Genomic DNA, 25,401 nt, shown 5'->3' with positions numbered 1-25,401 from the left:
GCAGCTTAACTTCCTCACCAGGAATAAAAGCTTCTAACCTTCACAAAGGTTCACACATTGGGGTACAACTGGCCACCTACCCTAAACAATCAGAGAAATCCTAAACCAGATTCTAGAAAATTACTTGCTAAAAGATATAATGCATTAGTAAAAATAGTTCTGGAAAGCAAAGGGTTCATCCAAGATAATGAAGCCTCGTCTTCATCCAAGTAATGAAGCCTCGTCTTCATCTCCAAATAATGAAGCCTCGTCTTCATCCAAGTAATGAAGCCTCGTCTTCATCTCCAAATAATGAAGCCTCATCTTCATCTCCAAATAATGAAGCCTCACCTTCATCTCCAAATAATGAAGCCTCGTCTTCATCCAAGTAATGAAGCCTCGTCTTCATCTCCAAATAATGAATCCTCGTCTTCATCCAAGTAATGAAGCCTCATCTTCATCTCCAAATAATGAAGCCTCGTCTTCATCCAAGTAATGAAGCCTCATCTTCATCCAAGTAATGAAGCCTCGTCTTCATCTCTAAATAATGAAGCCTCGTCTTCATCCAAGTAATGAAGCCTCGTCTTCATCTCCAAACAATGAAGCCTCGTCTTCATCAAAGTAATGAATTCACGTCTTCATCATAGAAATAACGAAGTCTCGCCTTCACAAATGCAAAGTAAAAACACTTTGGAAAATGAGTAAAGGCTAAAAAGGCAAGTGCCTAGAGTGCCAAAACCCCCCACAAAATGCACAAAAGTCCCTAAATGGCTGATCATTCTTACTGATCCCTAAGGTCGGGTCATTCTCCTCAATATGGCAGAACTGAAGAAAAAAGTCCCTAAGGCGAATCATAATCCTATGCGGTAGGAACAAATGGTCCCATAAAGGGCGGGTTATTCCATTTCTAAAAGAAATATAACTCTCAAAAAGCCCCTAGAGGCTAACAATGGATACAGCTGACCACCTATTCACGAAGAAGAAAAAACCCCTAAAAGTGCATCATATCCATATATGATCCCATCTAGGGCTGGTCCACTTTCCTCCAAGATGGAAAAATAAAACACCATTTAGACAGCCCTAAAGAGCTTTTTATACCTTTAGGGGGGCTTCTGATAACAACCCAAATTATTCTTGAATAAGGAATAAGGGAAAATTAATAGAAATAATGGCAAACCATTATTCCTTCTAAAATAGATATTTATACAAGATTAATGCAGGGGTGAATATACAAATAATGAAGAAAAGGAAGGAGTTTCTAGCATTATGCCACATCACGTGGACCATGGCGAGATACGCCATAACGAGATACGCCCGATGAGAGCGAGTAGTGGAGACCCGCCATAGCTCTCAAGGAGAGCGTACATACGCCTTGACGGATCAAAGAATACGAAAATGCGCCTTTATTACCATCCATGAATGGGAATAAATACAATTAAATGGCAATTAATAGCCATTAAAGGGGAATAAATACTTGACTGTTCGAATACCTCAACTCTGAGGGTTTTGATGCTAAATGCTGGGATTAATGGAGAATTGATAGCAATTAAAGATGAGTAATGACACGACTCTTCACATGCTTCCCCATTAATGTTGAAGGTTACAGAAACCTATATAAATACCCCAGCTTCCTAGGATCAAAGGTACACTTACTGATTCTCTACTTTTGTGCTTACAGTTTATTCTCAGAAATATTACTGACTTTGGCATCGGAGTGTCCCCGGCCGATCCCAACGGCGCCTCACAGGGACGTGCTCCGATCAAGGATTTTTCCCTGAGTTATCAAATTTCAACATGGAATAAATAGCTATATAATACATAATTAAGAGTTATAGGACTTAAAAATAATTTTTATAAACATATTACATGATTAAATACATATGTACACAAGCATAAATATCAAAAAGTTGAGAAAAGAGGGTTAAAAGGGTGATTTTCGGATTCCAGCAGATTAGCGACGGATATCTGCTGTTAGTGACAGAAATGACAGAATATCAGAAACAGTTCCTATACTTTCCAGATTTATTCAAATGCTTTAGATTAGATCTATTCTATCATTTTGGACCTCCGAACTACCAAAATAGGATCATAGTCTGTAACGGAGACTCCTAAAACGACGTTTTATTTTTAAACGTTATTTAGAAATATTTTCAAAACTTATAATTACAACGTTTTTTAATCCCGAACTACCTTTGAGTCGGATCACGGTTCATATTGGGATATTAAAACGAGGTTTTTTATTTCAAAAACAAAACCAAACGTTTGTTTAACACGAGACTAAAATTAAATAAATGCGGAATAATAAATAAAACGTGATAAATAAATAATTAACTAAATAAATAAAACTTTAGAGTAAATAAATAAAATGAATAAATAAATAAAGGAAATAAATAAAACGAGTCTAGTCCTCGGATAATACCTCAAGATCGGTATTGACAGCTGAAGTCGGTTGATTCCACGAATCGTGATTTTTCGGTGTTTTTGGTAAAATATTTAACTTTGGAAAATTTGGATTTTTTTAGGAAAAAAATGTTTTTCCCAAAAAATTCACTTTCTCTCTCTTAAAATTTCCTTAGAGTGAGAAGCTCTCCAAAAAGTCCCCCTCCAAAATGGTTGGGCGGACGCCCAACCTCTGTTGGGCGCGCGCCCAACTAACGTTGGGCGTGCGCCCCACAGATGTTGGGCGTTCGCCCCACAGACGTTGGGCGCGCGCGCCCCGCTGCCGCTGGGTGTGCGCCCCGCACTGCCGGGTGCGCGCCGGCTGCCGCTAGGCGCTCGCCCAATGCCGCTGAGCACCCGCGAGCCGTCCACTTGACGATCGCAACCCCTACAGATCCTCTCGTGACTTTTATTATTATTTTTGCTTTAAATTATCGGAACCAACCGTCTTGTTATGGGTTTTCGTCACAGGTCCTCCGACTCGGTGTCTACAACTCTCTAAATGATAAACCTTCCGCTTAATACTGAGTAAAATAGAATATGTTCCATGAGCTGACCTATATCTGAAAACTGACCTTAGACTTACTCAATTAAACCTTAAAATGTTTAGAGTAAAACTAAGTCAGTAGCTCAACCCTGACGGGGGAGTTTGCTAAGTAATAATAGGTCAACTATCATGGGGGAGCTCAACACTGAGTTCCTCGCTGAATAGTTTTGCCAACATCAAAACGGGGGAGTTTGTTGAAACACCTTTCCACATGATTTTGATTTGACAAAATTATTTAAGTAAATTTAAATATATTCTAAACACACTAAGTTTAAATGCTTTGATTTATTACACTAATGTGTTCATTCAATGTTGAGTTAAATTGTTTATAAGACATAAAGACTAAATGGCTTAAAGCCCAATACGGAAGTCAAAGCCCAAGTCAAACAGATCAAGACCACTCGGCCCGCGTGTGCAAAACGCTGTCGTTATGAACAAAACGCAGCTCAGCTAGAGAAGGATCTAGAAGACCTTCATTGAACAACTTCGGAATGAAGCTGTTGAGTTGAATCGACAAAGAGTACAAGACAGCAGCTGAGCAAGAACAACTTCCAGACAAAGTGTTTCCACTTTGGGTAAAGTTCAGAAGACACAGGACGCTGTCTAGTTGACCTTACCATAAATGGAGAGACATTCTGCCGAACTGACTAAAAGCTGACCGATGACAGAAGATACTCAAATCTGATTGGCCGAGAGCTCTGAGCAAGACTGAGTGACAACGATAGGAAGTCGTTTCCCTCCAACGGTTATTTCGAAATTCGAAATGACTGATGCCTCAGACGTCTCTATAAATAGTGCCCTTCAGTTGCTTCATTTCAACACAGAACTTTATCAAGCCATTACGCTGACCAAAATTCTACTCAAAGTTCTATGAGAAAAAGCAAAGCAAATACTTACACCAAATTATATATCTTTCGTGTAAAAGTCTAGAGTGATTATTCAATCATCTAAGGTGTCTTAGCAATTGTTGTTTAGGACAAATCTTTATCATTTCTAGAGATTAGAAAGGAGAGGTTGAGTACTCGGTTATAGTACTCAGCGAGAGATTAGGAGTGAGTAGAGGTATAGAGGAAGGTACTCTTGTTATACTCAGCTTCTAAGTTGTAAAAGGTTTGATGCTCTACCGTTAAAGAGCTCAGTAGAGAATTCGAAAGCTCGGAACGTGTTCCGGGGACAGGACGTAGGCTTAGAGGCCGAACCTGGATAAATCTCCTGAGTAACATCTTTCTAACCTTAAACTCCTTAATATATATATTGCTTGCTTAAACAAAACTGGCCAAGTCAAGAGTTCACGCTGAGTTGTGTTGCATTGAGTATCTGAGTTCAGGAATAGACTCAAGTGCTATCTCCTGACTCAAAGAAAGAAGCTGACTTAGTCACCAGTTGACTAAGCTAGTGTCTTAATTTACTCAGCGCGCTGTGTAATCCTTTTTCAAAGAAAAAGAAGTCAGCTTTAATGTATTAATATTTTAGATAGTTCCTATCCCCCTCCCCCCTTGGAACTAACTTGTTACGTTATAAGGGACCAATAAGAGGGATAGATAGTAATACCTTTAGTGATGAACTATCTACCGTTGCAAACGAAGTGCCCACAACTTGTTATTATCAACTCGTGAACCACGAACGTTTGATTCAACACAAAACCAAAAGATAATCAGTGATCAACCTTCAATGAATAGCAATCGCAATGATTGCCTCTAACAGAAATCGATACGAGATCAAAGAGGGAGTAAGAAATAAAGTAAATTAGCCGAGACGAAAGACGGAACGATTCCTCCTCTCCCTTTTGTGTTTTTCGAATTGTAGGGGTTAGGGAGTCTATTTATAGACTTTTCTTAACCCTAATCCCAGTTGTGTTAAGTAATTAAATAATTGGAATCTTATTCGGAATAGGATTCCTAATTAGATAATTAAATAAACACTTTACTATTATCTAAATAATAACTAATTATATCTAGATAATTGTTATTAATCAAATTAATAATTAAGTAATGTTAGGGATAATTAATTAGAGTTTCAATCACATAAAAACTTCTAATTAATATTATCAGATAATCTTTTAATTTAATTGATAACCATAATCAAATTATAATTATTAATCAAATTAATTTATCCCTAAATTAATACAAATTTCGGCCCATATGTGTATGTCCCACTAATTACATTTTCGTCCTCCGATTCCAAATCCCATATGCGACCCATTAGGTCCTTTATTGCCACTAGCCGTATATATCATTTGAAATTATTCATTACGATTAATTCCAACATATATATAACAGAATACCGTCGAGAGCTGTTACTAGCAGAACCTATGATATTCCCCCAGAGCAATTAAGAAGTCAGGTTGATAACTGACATTAACCTTTCTGTATTAGGTACAGTATAATACGATCCTTCATCAACTATATCCTGTCGGTCAATTCCATATAACCATGGAATGTGTCAAGGTTATATATAACGAAGAGTCTGGTTTTACTTGTACAGGTTGAATTCACTCTGAAAGATAAGTTAAGTGAAATATTTATTTCTACTCTTAACTGTATCATCTTGCAAGGATTTCAGTCAATTCACCACAAGCGGCACTTTGGATATATCTCCCATTTATCAGGAGTGACGAATGCTCAATCTGACATTAACCATTCTGTAATTACTTCGCGTGATACCCAACCCTGCTCTCACACACCCTAGGCTCTCACCTATTGGATCGTGCTCGCACAGAATCAAAGTATCAGACTCCGCAATCCAGAATTACTAATTAATTAATGTTTGAGTCTGAGGATTAGTTATACCTACTAATACCGATGAGATGAACAGTTGACACATTAGATAAATCACTCCATTCTGTTATCTCAAGTCCGGTCCCAATCCTAATGAACTCCTTCATCAGATCTATGTAACTGTCTAGATATCAGAATATCTAAAGCTTATGAGATCAGCTTTCTGTCTCGACAGAAAACACTGTTACATACAAGTCTCAACAGCAATATGCCAATCCCTATAACATATTACTTGACTTGGGTTTACTTTAAGTCTATCAGTCTATTATAAAGTATAGTCTCACTTCATGCTTGTATGAACACTTTATAACTACTTGAATAAACTTAGGATTACTTCCTTTGCGAAAGATTTGTGCCTTTATATATAGTTACATATTAATGCTATATATCTGATTAAACAAATGACCAAATAAACAATTTATTCATTAATATTAATATCCAAAACAATTGTATTTAGGACACTAAATTCCAACACGTTATCTCACCGCCCCCTCCATCGGATTCCTCTACCGCCGATCTGTCGAGTCGGCAACTCCGGCAACCAGAAAGGCCGCACGTAGGGCTCATGTGCTGCCTCTTCTTCCGACGCGCCGCCCACTCACTGGCGCGTGAGGGCGCGTGGCTGCTCCATTCACCGCCGTTTTTCTTCTCCCAGCCTCGCCTCTGTATCTCCGACCCGTCTGTGTGGTCAGTTTCTCGTTGTGGTAACTCCGGTCGGTCTACTTTTTTATGGTTACTCCGGCTTGTGTTCGGTTTGACCCATATTTCTGATCTGATTTTTCTTTTCAATTGAGGTTGCTATATTTGCTCTACTTTATCTTGGTCCTTTTAAAATTATCAGTAGTGCCTTTACTGTTCTTTGAATTTTTGGTGGTAATTGTCATTTGCTTAGATTGACAATGAGTGAGGAAAGGGATAAGAAAGTCATGACTGAAATTACTGTTGGTACCACTCGAATTACGGACAGAAAATTGACTGGAGTTAAGGATTACACTCAGTGGAAACGTACTATTACTTGGTACATTAATAGTGTTGATTTGGGGGATCATTTGAGTAATAATCCTCCACTTAGAGATGATCAGGGAAGTAGGAAGAAATGGATGATGGTAGACTATAAACTGTTTAATCTGATTCAGAATACTTTGGACTCTACTATTGATGACATTGTAACTCATTGTGATACTGTCAAAGAAATGTGGGAATACTTAGAGTCTATGTATTCTAGTAAACAAGACTTGACTCATATTCATAACTTGCTGTCTTCATATTATCGTCCTCAGAGAAAGGGTCGCACCTTCTTTCAGTATTATAATGAATGTAAGCAGATTTGTGAGGAGAATCGAACTTGATTTCCTATGACAGCTGATGATAAGCAGATGCAAGAGGATGATGATCGTATATTTGTTCTTGGATTTCTGGAGGGTCTTGGTCCTAAATTTGAAATAGCACGCAGCCATATATTCACCAATGGGACACTTCCCTCCTTTGTTGACCTCTATGGTCGACTTCTTCCCATGTGTAAGGATATTGAAAAGACGTCTGATGTGATGTCTCAAGAGACAATGGCTCCGGTGAGCAATGCAATGCGTGGAGTTCAAACTGGTCCTCAGAATTCCACTACTCACCGTATCTCTCAAAGTGGTCCTCAGTAATGCCATCATTGCGGTAAAGAAGGACATATTAAGAAGAACTATTGGAAGCTACATGGTCGGCCTCAGAAAAGTAACAATCGGAAGTTTGCTCACATTGTTGTTGGTGATGGTATCCTACCGTCCCCTCAATCTTCATCTTCTACTCCTACTGTCACTATCTCTGTTGATGAATATGCTCGACTTCAACAGCTGTCTCTTGATCATGGTGCCTCCCAGTCCGCTACTACTGCTTTGGCTAATACAAGTAATCGGGATGCTTGTCTCTCCACCTCTTCCCGTAGTTAGGTTATTGATTCTGGTGCTACCGATCACATGACTGGTAACACATGTATTCTTTCTTCTTTTGATCCTAATACCAATCTACCATCTGTTACTTTAGCTAATGGAGCCACCGCTCCTGTAAATGGTCATGGAACTGCTCATCCTACCTCCAAAATCTCTTTACCCTCTGTTTTATGTCTTTCTCAATTTCCTTTTAATCTATTATCTGTTAGTCAACTCACCAAAGCCCTTAATTGTTGTGTTGTTTTCTTCCCAAATTATTGCCTTTTTCAGGATCTTGGGACGAAACAGAATATTGGTAGAGGGAAACTGGTGAATGGGTTGTATGTTCTTGACTCCACTGAAGCGGTGCCAAGACCAATTGCCTGTACAAGCTCCTCTCTATTGCAGCTTCATTGTCAGTTTGGTCATCCATCTCTTCCTGCCTTGCAGAAAATGTGTCCGAGTCTTCCAAGGAACTCTATTTTGGAGTGTGAAGCATGTCAGTTTGCTAAGCACCATCGAGTCATATATTCTCCTCGAATAAATAAACGTGTTGAGTCTGTCTTTGATTTAGTTCACACTGATGTGTGGGGTCCTTGTCCTATTGTTTCTAAACTTGGTTATCGTTATTTTGTGACTTTTGTGGATGATTTTTCTCGAGTTACATGGCTTTATCATTTGAAGCACCATTCAGATTTATTTACTGTTTTTTGTGCTTTTCATGCTGAGATTAAAACTCAATTTAATAAAAATATCTGTATTTTACGAAGTGACAATGCCAAAGAATACTTATCCAGTACTTTTCAGTCATACCTTTTACAACATGGTATTATTCATCAAACGTCATATGTTGTTACACCACAACAGAATGGTGTAGCTGAAAGGAAGAATCGCTATTTACTTGAAGTCACCCAAGCTATCATGTTCCAAATGCAAGTCTCGAAAGTGTTTTGGGAAGATGTTGTTTCCACTGCCTGTTACCTCATCAATCGTATGCCATCCGCTGTCCTTCAGGGTCAGATTCCATACTCTATCCTGTTTCCTTCTCAATCTTTATTTTCTCTTGCCCAATTTGTACACGATATTCGTCCTCAATTCTCCAAACTTGACCCCAAATATCTCAAGTGTGTCTTTTTAGGATATTCTCGAAGTCAGAAAGGGTACTGGTGTTACTCTCCATCCTTGGGGTGCTATCTTGTGTCGGCCGATGTCACATTCTTTGAGAATACCCCTTTCTTCCATCCATCTTCCCCTTCACCCTCTTTTCCTGCTGATACTGTTGAAACACCTTTCCACATGATTTTGATTTGACAAAATTATTTAAGTAAAATTAAATATATTCTAAACACACTAAGTTTAAATGCTTTGATTTATTACACTAATGTGTTTGTTCAATGTTGAGTTAAATTGTTTATAAGACATAAAGACTAAAAGGCTTAAAGCCCATATGGAAGTCAAAGCCCAAGTCAAACAGATCAAGACCACTCGGCCCGCGTGTGCAAAACGCTATCCTTATTAACAAAACGCAGCTCAGCGAAGAGAAGGATCTAGAAGACCTTCGTTGAACAACTTCGGAATGAAGCTGCTGAGTTGAATCGACAAAGAGTACAAGACAGCAGCTGAGCAAGAACAACTTCCAGACAAAGTGTTTCCACTTTGGGTAAAGTTCAGAAGACACAGGACGCTGTATAGTTGACCTTACCATAAATGGAGAGACATTCTGCAGAACTGACTAAAAGCTGACCGAGGACAGAAGATACTCAAATCTGATTGGCCGAGAGCTCTGAGCAAGACTGAGTGACAACGACAGGAAGCCGTTTCCCTCCAACGGTTATTTCGAAATTCGAAATGACTGATGTCTCAGACGTCTCTATAAATAGAGCCCTTCAGTTGCTTCATTTCAACACAGAACTTGATCAAGCCATTACGCTGACCAAAAATTTACTCAAAGTTCTGTGAGAAAAAGCAAAGCAAATACTTACACCAAATTCTATATCTTTCGTGTAAAAGTCTAGAGTGATTATTCAATCATCTAAGGTGTCTTAGCAATTGTTGTTTAGGACAAATCTTTATCATTTATAGAGATTAGAAAGGAGAGGCTGAGTACTCGGTTATAGTACTCAGCGAGAGATTAGGAGTGAGTAGAGGTATAGAGGAAGGTACTCTTGTTATACTCAGCTTCTAAGTTGTAAAAGGTTTGATGCTCTACCGTTAAAGAGCTCAGTAGAGAATTCGAAAGCTCGGAACGTGTTCCGGGGACAGGATGTAGGCTTAGAGGCCGAACCTGGATAAATCTGTTGAGTAACATCTTTCTAACCTTAAACTCCTTAATATATATATTGCTTGCTTAAACAAAACTGACCAAGTAAAGAGGTCACGCTGAGTTGTGTTGAATTGAGTATCTGAGTTCAGGAATAAACTTAAGTGCTATCTCCTGACTCAAAGAAAGAAGCTGACTTAGTCACCAGTTGACTAAGCTAGTGTCTTAATTTACTCAGCGCGCTGTGTAATCCTTTTTCAAAGAAAAAGAAGTCAGCCTTAACGTATTAAAATTTAAAGTAGTTCCTATCCCCCCCCCCTTTGGAACTAACTTGTTACGTTATAAGGGACTAACAGATACATCTGATGATGATTTTTTGATCTATACTATAAGTGAACAGGTTGTCCCTCATCCTCCTATTCGTCACGTTTATTCTAGGTGTGTGTAGCATGTGGTTAAGGCACCTGCTCCAGGACCAGTCACCAATGATACCTCATCTGTTTCGGCTCCAGATCCTACACCTTCATCTGAACCCAGTCTTGATCTCCCTATTGCTCTTCGGAAAGGTACAAGGTCTTGCACTTACCCTATCTCCTCCTTTGTTTCTTATAATTCCTTATCACCCCCTTCCAAGTGTTTTGTAGCTACCTTAGATTCCATTGCAGTTCCAAAATCCATTTCAGAGGCTATGGATCATCCTGGTTGGTAGAGGCAATGAAAGAAGAACTAAAGGCACTCGAACAAAATCACACTTGGGACCTTGTGGACTTACTAAAAGATCAGAAGAAAATTGGTGCTCGGTGGATCTGGACTGTTAAGATGAATCCTGATGGTACTGTTGCTCGAGTGAAGGCTCGCTTGGTTTCTAAAGGCTATGCTCAGACTTATGGTCTTGATTATTTCGATACTTTCTCTCCTGTTGCCAAACTCACTTCTGTCCGTCTGTTCATTTCTTTAGCTGCCACTTACAATTGGGAGCTTCATCAACTGGACGTTAAAAATGCTTTCTTGCACGGTGACCTGAATGAAGAGGTTTATATGGAGCAACCTCCTGGCTTTATTGCTCAGGGGGAGTCTGGAAAGGTGTGTAGATTAAGAAAGTCTCTGTATGGTTTGAAGCAATCTCCTCGTGCATGGTTTGGTAAATTCAGTGCCGCGGTAATGGAATTCGGCTTACACAGAAGTGCATATGATCCCTCTGTTTTCTACTTTAGTTCTAGCTCTGGATGCATTCTACTGGTTGTGTATGTTGATGATATCATAATTACAGAAAGTACTGTTGCTCGGATTAAGGAGTTGAAGAAGTTCCTTGGTACTTTCTTTTAGACAAAGGATCTTGGTCCTTTGAAATACTTCTTGGGAATAGAGGTATCTCGCAGTAGGAAAGGAATTTGTTTAAATCAAAGAAAATATTGTTTAGATATGTTGAAAGATGCAGGTCTAATTGAGGGAAAGACTTGTGATGCTCCAATGGTGCCCAATGTGAAGTTGAAGTCTGATAATGGTGACTTACTCAAAGAACCTGAGAAATACAGGAGAATTGTTGGCAAACTGAATTATCTCACAATTACTCGTCCTGACATTTCATTTCCTGTGAGTGTGGTAAGTCAATTCATGTCCTCACCTAGGACAACGCATTGGGATGCTGTTACTCACATCCTGAGGTATCTAAAGGGAGCTCCTGGACAAGGCTTGTTATATCAAAATCATGGACATCACATCGCAGAAGGCTTCACCGATGCAGACTATGCTGGAGATTTGTCAGACAGACGCTCTACTACTGGGTACTGTGTATTTGTTGGGGGAAATCTAGTTTCATGGAAGAGTAAGAAGCAAAGTGTAGTTTCTAGATCCAGTGTAGAATCTGAATACCGAGCTATGGCACAGGCTACGTGTGAACTTGTGTAGTTACGTCGTCTACTTGGCGAAATTGGGTTTGACCAGATAAAACCAATGAAGTTATATTGTGATAATAAAGCAGCTATCTATATTGCAAATAACTATGTGTTTAATGAAAGAACAAAGCATATAGAAGTTGACTGTCATTTTACTCGAGAGAAGTTGGAGGATGGTACAATCACAACACCACATGTCAGAACCGGAAGTCAATTAGCAGATGTGTTCACCAAGGCTTTACCAGGAACTCGAGTCAATTATATTTGTAACAAGTTGAGCATGATAAATATCTATGCTCCAGCTTGAGGAGCGTTACAGTATTAATTAGATATAGTTAGTAGTTGGCATTTAAGTAAGTAGTTGGGAAGTAAGTAGTTAGGAATTAATTGTTGTTTGTATATATATATACTTGTAATACCTTTGAGTAATATAAGAAAAACACACTTTCAAATAACCCATGTGTGGTTACAAATAGTATTTAAGATGCATTCCGAGTACGAAACTTCTCTCGGAACTTAGATTTTGACTCGTTTGATAAAATCGGTCACTAAGGTGTAATTAAACTCGCCATAGAAATCAGACAAAAGGTTGTGCTCACAATTGACAATCTCATTGACATGACAACAAAGGTGATAACATCAATCAAGTTTTAACATTGTTTGGACTTGATTAATGTTCTCAAGACTTGAAGATTACATTTTGAGAACATTACCAAATATGGGAAAACATAAGAAACTAATTTAATTGGGGTTTTTTTGAAAGATCACCAAAACGGATTTGTACTTTAGAAAATCTCAGCCTTAAGAAGTGAGATTTTTAAAAGATTTTCAAAGCTATTTAGCAAATCACTTTACAACAAGCCTCCTCTAACTAAGATTTTAGTTGTATCTCTTCTTTTTGTTGCAATATTTTCCTCATTAATGAAATATATATTTGGTAGTGTCCGGAAACGTAAATAATATTGGACAAATCTCATTAAATTTTGGTGTTCTCTCTATTAGTTTTACGTTTTAGCTTTCAAACTAATGGTTGTTTCTGCAACATAAACCATATAAAAATTTATTGTGATAATCAAGCAATTATTCATATAGCAACCAATCTGGTCTTCTGCACACACACAAAAAAAAAAGACTACACATCTTGATATTGATCGTCATATTTTACTAACTAGATTGCAGATGTTCTTACCAAACCACCCACGAAAGGCCAATAGCTCCTAATTCGGTCAAGATGGGTGTTTCGTATGCAACAACTATCATTTTGAGATAGAATAAACAAATTTACTTTTTTCAAGACATTTCCCCTCTTTTAAACAAATAGGAATCATCTGTTTAAAGAGTATATAACGAGCCAATGAGAGTTAGCTCTAGTGTTATAGAGTTAATACCTCTACTTATTACGTTTAGGATTCAATTTCCCACGTGTAAAACTTATCGAGGTCTGTAGTTTACCTGAATTTAAAACGATCTATTTTGTGCTACAAGAAAGAAGCAAATCTCATATCATTTTATGCATTTGGGCAGGGTATTTCATGATCAACAATGATACCCAACCCTTCAAAGCATCATGCTAGCAACTCTTTTGTATCACATTCACTCATCATCCTCCACTAATAAAAGTTGTTTCCAAATCACCTCTCTATATTATAAATTACACTGAACTTCACATTTGAGTTCGATAAAATCTCACCGAAATATTGACGTGATACCAAAACTGTAACGTCCGTAAAAATTTATATAAATAATTAATAATTTTTCATATGCTTTCATTTTTATCGTAAAAAAACTATTATATTTTATTTTTTATTATTAGTATTACTTTTTAAATGGTGCATTTTCTTAAAATAATAAGAACAATATAAAAAAAAAACGTATTTTCTTTTATTTAATTTGTGTTTTCTTTTATTTAATTTGTGTTTAAAAATGTAGGTAGATAAAGATAATAAAGAATTAGTTATAAATATCTTATCCATATATTGAGTTGGTTTTAAACTCTTCCATCACCAATATTCTTCACTTGAATTTCGTTATTGCATTTATAAATTTGGTGTTTCATTATTTTATTTTAAAAGGAAAACCTTAGTGCTAAATTCTATTATTTTGGCACAAGGATTAATAACTGTTTCAGAAAATTTCAATCGGCAAAAACCCTATTTTTTTTCTTCTCCTCCCTCAACTTAAGCCGCCGACTATATCAAAAAAAATTGTTAGGGTTTGATCATTCAACTTTCAAGGTCGGGGATGAAACAGAAAATAGACTACGGAAAAATCGTATGGTTAGATTTTGATGTTGGAGGTAAGTAGTTAATTATATACATAGTTCTTTGTTTGCTTGTTCATATGTCTATTTTAATTGATTGTTATACTTATAATGAATGTGAATAGTTAATTAAATAGAGGGTATGTTAATTGTATATTTGTTGTCGTGTTGATTTGTTGAGATAAATTGTCTATTGGTTTGATCTTTGTGTTTAATATGTGTATCTGGTACATTGACAATAGTCATGTTGGTATAAATAAATTTGAGAATGATGATGATGATGATAATGACATGAGAATTGAGTAAAATATATATATGAGATGTGCAATTTTTACTATAGAAAATGGAAGAGATTAAGAAAGCTTAAACTAGGATAGTATATTCAATGGTTGCGATTGAAATAAGAAAAATGAATATTGTGATCACGTGAAATATAAACACCGGGTATTTGTTACGACAAGGTGTTAAGGTACTGGGTATTTGTTACGACAGGGTACCTAGAAGACGGGATACCGAGTATTTGTTACGACAGAGTATCCCAGGATATGATTTTATTGGCCAAGCAACCATTGGGTATTACTAGACTAGAGTAAGCAGGGCCCTTTGAATAAATTAATAATAATATTTATTTATTAAATATTTTGCTTGATAACTAATAATGATTGAATGCATGTAAACTGAATTGTATGCGTGTGTGGTTGTGCTATGTATTTGATTGGCTATCTTACTGGGCCTCCCAAGCTCACCCCCACTCTCCATCAGTTTTCTTTTCAGGTTAATGTCATTAAATGCTAGCGACGCTTGTATGGATCGGCCAGTATGTAGAGTCGTCATTGTTGGGTTTATATTACTAATAGTCTAGCCTGTGGGCACTTTTGGTAAATTTTAAACGTTTGGTTTCTTTTATTTGAACCTATTGGAGTGCATTTATTTTTTTTTTTGGTAGAAAAGGAAAGGAAAGCAAAGCAAAACAAGCAACTACACCGAGATTAGCCTAGGAAAGCTAACCCCAATCCTATCCTCTAAAAGAAGAGGAGAAAGAGCGATATGGGGAACGGTAAGGGTAGAAACACCTAACACCCCCTCATGGCCTGCCGCCGCCAAGTGATCTGCAACACGGTTCTGCTCCCGGAAAATGTGGCTGAACTCAAGGATATCAAATGAGGGGCTAAGCCTCTTAATAGCTTTAATAAGGTTGCGGCTATGAAGACCCATGGCATGACTACCCAAAATCATATTGATAGCCTCCAAGTTATCTGACTCCATAGAAAGCCTCTTAATGGAATGCATTTATAAACGTAATGGAACTGTTTTTTTTTTGTTTTTTTTTTTTTGTTAATGGAATTTATTATTGTTCTAGAATTTGACGGTTTTTAAAAAGGGGTGTTACATTTAATGGTATCAGAGCGTCAGTTTTACGTTCCTATGGGTAGAGTATAAGGAGTTAGGATACATACTGGCCGAGCGTTTAATGAAAATTTCGAGGACGGAATTCCTTTTAAGAGGGAGAGAACTATAATTTAATTACAAATAAAATTTATATATATTAATTTCGAGGACGGAATTCATTTTATAGCATGAATTGTAAAAAGAAAAAAGATACAATATGTCTAAGCAGTGTGGTCGATGAGGATCATTTATTAGTTAACCTGCGAGTCGGAATATAAATAAATGATTAATTATATGTATAGTTATATTTGTTTATATAGTTCACATGGCTAAACATGTAATTGTCGTGTTTGATTGGTTGATTTGTTAAGCTTGTGATAACAAATAATTGATTGTCGTTAGCATTTGTGGATACTAACAATAATTGAGTTTGAGATGTGATTGATGGTTAATATATAATTATCTGGTTATTAATTCAAATCAAATATTTTATGTGAATTAATTATTTAGCGATGGTTATGGTGTATTTAAATTCAATAGACGAATTGGCCGTAATGTCCATTGTTTCAAAGATATTGATTTTTTTTTATGTATTTATTCTGTGTTTTGGGATAAGTGTAATTTTCATAAATTTGAAACAAAAACATTGCAATGTAAATGTTATATTCTTTTGCTAATATGTTAGTGTCATTTAGTTTTCAGACATTTGACTCATATATTATTGAAAATATATTAAATAATTTAGGCTCTGGTTTGTTTACCGAATTTTTTTTTTATCTTGGGAAATATATGTATATACTTCCATGTATTTATTTTGGCATATAGTATATTTTAATGATTTATATTATAATAATAATTTTAAATTTGATTTATATAACTGCATACATCTGTATATAATTTATAAGCGAGTGTTTAACTATTTTAGGACATGAGGATCCGTAGATGGTAGACCATAAGAGTTAGTTGCTTAGTTAATTTTTTAAAAATATTCTAGTTCCTTGTTTTACATGTTCATTGTAATTGACTGTTATATTTATAGGCATAGCTTATATATGTTTGTCTTCACTTGAGCGTGATTGTTAAACTTGAAGTTGTGTTTGATTGAGTGATGTGTTAGATCTAAAAATATGAAGCGTTTGATGACATTTGTGCGTTTTTTTTTTTTTGTTATCGATGATAATATTAGTAATAGTTGAAACTACGTGACTGTTGTGACTTGCTTAATGAATGTGTTTAGTGACAGACTTAATAGTGTGATATTAAATATTATAAAATAATTATTATTGAGTGAATTGGTAAATTAGAAAGAAACATAAGATAATTAATAGCTTGTCTTGATAAAAAATATACTCAATGATCCATTTGTGAACATGTTTCTTTTACAAAAATTCATTACTTCCTTTGGGTCTCACTTCATTTTATTTTCATGTGTATCAAAATTGTACATAAACGGATATATATATATATAATTATTTAGTAATATAGCTTTTCCTAAAACGGAAGATGAAAATTGGCAATTCTTCACAGATCTACTTCTAAAATTATTTCTTTTCAATCAATTTTTTTTTACTGATTGAATTTTTTTTATTATTATTTTATGCTTCGAATTGCTCTTTTCTAGTTAAAATTTCTTAGAAATTTTCAAAAGACCAGTATGGTTCTATTTTTCCATATTGATTGATATTCTCAACAAATTCAATTATTATTGATTTAATTATGATTATAATTATTGGCTTGACTTTAAAGTCACTTATTTTTAATTTCCATTTTTTCTACTCTTTGTTTCAAACAAAATCTTATTATTATTATTTTCTTTAATGAGCAGTACCTATTATTCTATTTTAGGGAGAAATAATGTAATAATCATAAACAATATATATATAAATTAATTGTGTTGAAAATTCATTTTATTATTTTATTCATTTAATGGAAAAAAGAGAGTTAATTTTTTTAAATTTAGAACTTTGTTTTTATACATGAACAATTCTTGCTTTTCATGTTAAATTGTTTTTTTTTTAAAATAAAAAAATCAAGGATTCTTGTTGCTTTTTATCTTTATTAATTACCTGATTATTGGTTAAATTATAGTTTTTGATTTTTATGATTATTGATGAATTATAATTTTTTATTTTAATTGTTTTAAACTCATTTAATTGTAATGTGGAAACGAAAAAAATGTCTTTGTTTTATTTGGAAGAATAATATGATATTTCCTTTGTAAATTCCAAAAAAAAAAAAAAAAACCCACCATAAGTTTTGAAAAAGAAAAATGCTATTTAAAGTCATAATTGGAATTGGGATTCATTTATATATATAGATTTGTCTTTTGCTGAGTTAAATTAATTTCACATAAATAAAACTTGATTTTGTTTTCACTTTTAGTCAAGTTTGAGTTTATTAAACTCTTTTTATAAGTGTTGGGTTTGAACTGCTTACTTAAGGAAATTATTAGACTCTTACTTGTTATATATGGTTAGTTAATTTTACAATTTTTTTTTAGAGATTTAAATTTACAATATTATATATCAGGTTACGGAATAAATCATTAAACGAGTTATCAAATAATTACGTGGTACAGTTGAATCGAATAAGTCTTTATGGTAAAAAAAAAAATTCGGCTGATTGTGAACCTTCTTAGTACTGTCTTATTCAATATTTGATGCAAATGCCTAACTAATACTTTTAAGGGTAAATTTCAAATAAAACCTATGTGGTTTCACTAATTTTCAGATAAAGGACTGTGGTTTACTTTTTATCAAAACGATGATTGAGGTTTTCAACTTTAGCAAAATAAGGACTTTTTCAATTGATACTATTAAAATCACCCTTGACGACTTCAAAAATAACATATTTTAAGAACTACTAATATTCTAAGCAACTTTAATTCTTCAACTTTTTTATTTTGAGATTATTTAGATGAAGTTTGGGAAAGAGAGAGAAAGTCAATGTTTAGAGAGAGAAAGTTCCAGAAAAGATGGTTTTCAAAAATAAAAAATGTAGTTCCATAGAAAATATGACATTGAACAACTTTAATTCTTGAAATTTTTATTTCCAGGTCGTTAAAGATGGTTTTAATAGCATTAATCCAAGTGCAAAACCTCAATCCTCGTTTTGACAAAAAGTAAACCACAGTCCTTTATCTGAAAATTAGTAAAACCACAGGGGTTTTATTTGAAATTTACATTAAAATCAATTCTTTGGTTGGACTTCATATTTGATTAACTGGGTTTTATTATGTTTAGTTATTCCTCTCACTTGGTCTTTTATTTGAATATGTTTTTTTCCTAAAAGAAAAAAGAATCCGTTCTACTTATTTTTATCTTCAAATTGATTTGTTTTGATCAATTAAATTGCTAATATCTAGATCGTAAAATTTCACCTTACCATATATTTTTGTTGTCACTTTATTTTGAATATTTTCTACAAATATAATTCATATATATTTTTTAAAATATACCATTTGTGAATTTCGAGGACGAAATTCATTTTAAGGAGGGAAGAATTGTAACGCCCGTAAAAATTTATATAAATAATTAATCATTTTTCATATGCTTTCATTTTTATCGTAAAAAAAACTATTATATTTTATTTTTTATTATTAGTATTACTTTTTAAATGGTGCATTTTCTTAAAATAATAAGAACAATATAAAAAAAAGGTATTTTCTTTTATTTAATTTGTGTTTTTTTTATTTAATTTGTGTTTAAAACATGTAGGTAGATAAAGATAATAAAGAATTAGTTATAAATATCTTATCCATATATTGAGTTGGTTTTAAACTCTTCCATCACCAATATTCTTCACTTGATTTTCGTTATTGCATTTATAAATTTGGTGTTTCATTATTTTATTTTAAAAGGAAAACCTTAGTGCTAAATTCTATTATTTTGGCACAAGGATTAATAACTGTTTCAGAAAATTTCAATCGGCAAAAACCCTATTTTTTTTCTTCTCCTCCCTCAACTTAAGCCGCGGACTATATCAAAAAAAAAATTGTTAGGGTTTGATCATTCAACTTTCAAGGTCGGGGATGAAACAGAAAATAGACTACGGAAAATCGTATGGTTAGATTTTGATGTTAGAGGTAAGTAGTTAATTATATACATAGTTCTTTGTTTGCTTGTTCATATGTCTATTTTAATTGATTGTTATACTTGTAATGAATGTGAATAGTTAATTAAATAGAGCGTATGTTAATTGTATATTTGTTGTCGTGTTGATTTGTTGAGATAAATTGTCTATTGGTTTGATCTTCGTGTTTAATATGTGTATCTGGTACATTGACAATAGTCATGTTGATATAAATAAATTTGAGAATGATGATGATGATGATAATGACATGAGAATTGAGTAAAATATATATATGAGATGTGCAATTTTGACTATAGAAAATGGAAGAGATTAAGAAAGCTTAAACTAGGATAGTATATTCAATAGTTGCGATTGAAATGAGAAAAATGAATATTGTGATCACGTGAAATATAAATACCGAGTATTTGTTACGACAGGGTACCTAGAAGACGGAATACCGGGTATTTGTTACGACAGGGTATCCCAGGATATGATTTTATTGGCCAAGCAACCATTGGGTATTACTAGACTAAAGTAAGCAGGGCCCTTTGAATAAATTAATAATAATATTTATTTATTGGATGTTTTGCTTGATAACTAATAATGATTGAATGCATGTAAACTGAATTGTATGCGTGTGTGGTGGTGCTATGTATTTGATTAGCTATCTTACTGGGCCTCCCAAGCTCACCCCCACTCTCCGTCAGTTTTCTTTTTAGGTTAATGTTATTAAATGCTAGCGACGCTTGTATGGATCGACCAATATGTAGAGTCGTCATTGTTGGGTTTATATTACTAATAGTCTAGCTTGTGGGCACTTTTGGTAAATTTTAAACGTTTGGTTTCTTTTATTTAAACCTATTGGAGTGCATTTATAAACGTAATGGAACTGTTTTTTTTTTTTGTTTTGTTTTTTTTGTTAATAGAATTTACTATTGTTCTAGAATTTGACGGTTTTTAAAAAGGGATGTTACAAAAACACAGTAGACTATATGCTAAATAAGCATCATTTCGAAAAAGAATGTGATTTTTCTATATCGTTTTGTAGTTTATGACGTGTGATTTAGCTGTCACATGTTTGCCATGTCAACCATAAAAACCAGGTTATATTTGGCATTGCGCATAGTCAACTTTCTTTTGTGCCAGGTTAACATTCCAATGAGTTTTTATACACAATTTGAAACAGTCGAAAACACTATTGAAATTAAAAGCAAAGTTGTTCAGTGATTTTATTGAAAGATTATTAAATTTAGTGACCTTTGTGAAATACACCCATGTAATTTAGCCTGCATTCAATGTCAACAACTACTCCACAGGCAATGATGTCTCAATTGCAACAAAACAATTTAATAAGATTCTGAAATAATAATAAGATTCTGAAATAATTTTTATTATTTTTAATACATGTATCTAAAGTTCTGTAATGAAATTGGTTACACGGATTTGCAGATAAGTACCTGTGGTATTTTTCTTTGCAAAAGCAACTACGTGGTTTGCAAAATTTTGTATTTTTTTACTTTACCAAATTTGACCAGTAACGGCCTCAAAATGAAAATTTTTAAGAATTAAAGTGTTTAGTATCATATTTACTATGGAACCATATTCTTAATTTTTCAAAATCATCATTTTTTGAGTTTTCTCTATCATCAAAAACAACATTTAAATGACCTCAAACCTAAAAAGTTGAAGAATTAAAGTTACTTAAAATGTCATTTAACTCTTGAAAATCTTCATTTCGAGATCGTTATCGGCCAAATTCTGACAAAATGAACCCAAATGCACAATTTTGCAAACCACGGGTTGCGTTTGCAAAAAGAAATACCATAGGTACGCATCTGCAAATCGGCGAAACCACAACGCATCTATATGTAATTAACCCTAACTATAATTACCAGAATTAGAAATCCAAACTTGTAGGTCTAAATAATTCTAATACTGTGTAAAATGACTATTAAAGCCAAAAAGTTACTATGATAGCTAAGATTTAAAGCATATAATGCCATGAAGTTGTTCTTACCCGAGTGGCGAGTCGAGTCGAGTCAAGTCGATCAAGAGGCAAAGAGATTTCAAAAGAAATTGTGAACTGAATGAAGAATTATAGCAGAAAGACTAATTCACAAAATGATTATTAATTTGACAATTGGCCAAGACTAAACACATTCTAGTGAATGAAAATTGATACCTTGCAAACATTCAACCACTTGAGTATTCATATCGATGGAACGAATCCAATCTTAATCTAAAATTTTGATTGTTCGTAGTCATATACCAATAAAAATCTGTCATTTCGCTAACCTGATGAAGCGCGAGAAGCTGGTTTGCGAGTAATAAGCATCGGTTTTTCATTTGAAGCTCGTTGAGCAGCAACGTCTTCTAAACGTTTCCATGTGGCTGCATTTCTTGCTTTGACTTCAACCTCCCTCTTCTCTTTCTCTTCAAATTCAATTAAGCACTGATTGAAGAAATCGGGATCAAGATCTTCGAAAATCTTTCGGACATTTAAAGTCAAGCTGCGGACAGCTTGATTCCAATGGTTTCTAGCATTATTCTCTAGAGAAGGGAAGATGATGGGCAGTATAACCCGACGGTTCTGTACAATCAAGTTCTCGATGGAATCATTGTTCCATAAAAACAATGTTCTCTCTGCCACCTGCAATCGCATGAATCAATTAAAATTAGACGGTAAAAAATGAGATGATAACATATAACAGCGGATCTTCACATGTTAATGGAATAGATTCCAGAAAAACAATACAAGCCTTCATTCCGCTACAGTACATCCACATTTCCGTATCAACACATTTGACCATATTTCATCTTTATAACTGCATAATTCTTTGCTAATCCTATATAAACAAGAGACGTCAATGTAAAATGAACGGATCTCGTTGTATATTCATATGTATCCGTCACAAGAACCATAGCTAAATGCTTTCAATTCTATCAGGCAGGGTTAACATCAACGAAACCTTTGAATGTGAAACAAACTTTCTCTGAATATTCTGCATTATGAGCAAAGTCAACTAAAAACCGAGCTTGTTACACTAAAAGATTCAGCTTTATAATACCCTGATTCTCTCCGGTACATCACATTTACCGAGTCTAAGGCCCTAAAAGATACACAAACCATCAAGAACAAGTTGAGCTTAACGTCATCTTATATTGAACATGTGTAAATTTCTAAGCGGATATTTGTCTCTAGTTGCGGTCCTCGCAGCTCGTGTGACAGAAAAACAATAGACAATTTCATGCTTTTTACTGGTATCTTCCAAGAGAACTTGAAGAAGCCAAATTCTAGCACAAATGTTAACGGAGAGGAAAATGCAATGATAAAAGCGTCCGGAATCTGATGCGAGAGTTCACTTTGCAGTTAGAATGATTATATAATGTTATAGATTAAGCATTTTTCGCAGAACAAAGTCATATTGCACATAAAATGAAGATTCAAAATATGCTCGAACAGGACTAAAGCCAACACGTACGAAAATATCACCTGAAAGTGGAAACTGTTCAAGCACCGAGCAATTTGCTGAAAAAGTGGAACCATACAACGCTGAAATTCTTGTGACTGAGTAGCTTCCAAAATTTCTTCCAGCTCGTTGAGTAACATTACTTCCTTCGAACTATTAGTGAGAGGCCAGTACTTTAACAGTCCCCTTATTACTGTATCAGCAAGCTTGTTGTCTTTCTCGACAAACTGCGAAATGCAATACGACAACGGCTGATGGTACATTGCCAAGGATCTCGGTCTGTGGAGAGGAATTAGAACACGAACAAGGAACAGTTTATGCTCCTCTTTTAATGGAAGAGCAAATCCATTAATAATGCTACCCAAAATCTCTAAAAGTTCGGCAATCCCATTATGCTTCTCAGTCTCGAAAATAAATTGATAAAAAATATTATTGATCGCTTTCCTGATAAACGGACGATGCACCATGAATTTTCCATAAATGCGATGGAGAATTGTTTTCGAGTACTCCCTTTCTCTAGGATCTTCAGAATCAAATAAATCAAGCAACTTTAGAATAAATCGCTGATCAACGTACTTTTTCGCCAGTTTTACATCGGTCTCCGATGATGCCACAAACCTTAAGAATATCTCGTACACGAGCTGCAAGTGCGGCCATGCAGGATCCATTGAAGGCTCCTCGTCCTCCAAATCAACACCATCCACGACTTTATGCTGACGCTGTTGAGGAGTGAGAGTCCTGAATAAATTTGTAGACACCATTTTTATAACTTCTTGTATAGCAGTTTCCGTGAATTTTCCGCTCACAGAGGTAACATAATCTACCAGCTCTAACAACGTCTGTCGCTTAATCTCCTTTTCTTTGAGGTTCTTTGTGGGATCAATGAAATCAAATACAACACAACAAAGTTTCAACATCTTTATAAACAAGTCTGGCTTCTCAGAATTCGGAACATCCTTGAATTGAGGCAACGCTTCAAACGAAGAAAACCCATTAAGCTTCGAAATCGCAGCCTGCTGATTCGTGTTAGCAACATGGTTTTGTCCTGTATCAGAAGCAGAATTATTTCCTGTTATAGATGCGACATTCAACTTCCCCGGCTTACTAGCAGCCCCTAAACCACTGCTTCTTGATCCAGCAGAACCGATAGCAAGATTTGGACCATGATCGCGATTTTCAGTCGATTTAGACGACTTCCGTGGAAGCTTGTTGAGTATCTGTTTAACTTTAAACATAGTTTACAATTACATAAACAAATTATAAGAATCACAACACTGAATTCCCAAACTTCTTACTTGGCAATCCAAATAACAATCAATCAGATTCATCACATAAAACCGACTTCCGAATTCCTCCTCATAACCTCAAATCCACTTCAAAACTAACAATATCTTCACTTCCAAGAACAAAGCATACAAAAGGGGCCAAAACCCCCCTTATCATCTGCAAAATCAAGACCAGAAAAAACTCACTTCAACCCTAAAATCAAAGCAACTTGATTCATCTGATTTCAGTCAAACCAAAACAAAAACCCTTATTCAACTTTCTCTCTCTCTCCACCCTAAAACCCAGTATCAAAATCCCAATTTTATGACTTGAATTGAAACCCCCAAATTACAAATTCAAACCAAGCACAAAATCATCATCCATCAGAATTCGAAAAGGAAAAAAGAAAATTACCTAATCTGTTTCATGATATAAAATTAAGACCAAAATCACCATCAAACATAAACTAATACAGAATCAAATTAGGGATAGTGAAAATTCAGAGGAAAGAAGAAAAGATTGGAAATGAAAGAAATGATTGAGGATGAGGAAATACTTACAGATAGAATCCAAATCTGTTATTGTTTTTCTCGTTGGTGTTTGTTGACCGGGAAAGTGATCAACTTTTTTCATTTTTGTTTGTAATGTTGCGCCTGAAAGTAGTAGTCAATCCTACGTTTTTGTCTGGCTTTACGTTTCTAATAACTTTGAGACCTCAGTCAAAAACGCACACTAAATTGAATTGAATACAAGCCGAAGCCGGTCGATCGAAACTTCAGTTCTGTAAAACGCTTAATTAAGAATAAATTAAATTAAACTGAAAAGCCCCTTTTAATTAAATAAAATACTTCACCTTTTTCTTTTTAGTTCTTCTTTTAGAATTTATACTATGCTCGTCAAAATTGAAACGGTTACAAAATAAAAAAATATAGAAAATTAATTAATTTTTTAATATAGTATTCCAGAGATTGGGATAAAGAGTTGTTAGTGGAAGTTTTCGAGATATTACAAAAATTCATAAACTGTCTGTTGGTATTTTAAGTAGTGAGGATCGGTTAATATGGAAATTCCATTCTTCGGGACGTTACACAATCAAAAGTGCTTACAGGTTGGCTACAACTTTGGAAGCATG

General features: G+C 34.7%; 1 protein-coding gene across 3 annotated transcripts; it reads right to left on the bottom strand.

Annotated features, from left to right (window-relative positions):
- Window positions 1-21,646: 21,646 nt before the first annotated feature.
- LOC136229046 (serine/threonine protein phosphatase 2A 57 kDa regulatory subunit B' theta isoform-like) lies at window positions 21,647-24,967 on the bottom strand. Of its 3 annotated transcripts, none has more exons than XM_066017595.1 (3): window positions 24,830-24,967; window positions 23,027-24,446; window positions 21,647-22,183 (listed from the first exon to the last, which is right to left on the bottom strand). In XM_066017595.1, the coding sequence occupies exons 2-3, from the start codon at window positions 24,236-24,238 to the stop codon at window positions 21,824-21,826; spliced, it is 1,572 nt and encodes a 523-aa protein (XP_065873667.1). In that variant the 5' UTR covers window positions 24,239-24,446; window positions 24,830-24,967; the 3' UTR covers window positions 21,647-21,823. The 3 variants fall into 3 exon arrangements, with proteins under 3 accessions (XP_065873667.1, XP_065873669.1, XP_065873668.1); XM_066017597.1 differs by lacking the exon at window positions 24,830-24,967 and adding an exon at window positions 24,684-24,817; XM_066017596.1 differs by lacking the exon at window positions 24,830-24,967 and having other exon boundaries at window positions 23,027-24,802.
- Between the last annotated feature and the right edge of the window lie 434 nt (window positions 24,968-25,401).

The sequence above is a fragment of the Euphorbia lathyris genome, chromosome 5, assembly GCF_963576675.1.
Source record: "Euphorbia lathyris chromosome 5, ddEupLath1.1, whole genome shotgun sequence".
NCBI lineage: Eukaryota > Viridiplantae > Streptophyta > Magnoliopsida > Malpighiales > Euphorbiaceae > Euphorbia > Euphorbia lathyris.
Note: the sequence above shows the minus strand (reverse complement) of the source record. Positions and strands in the feature narration are given on the sequence as shown.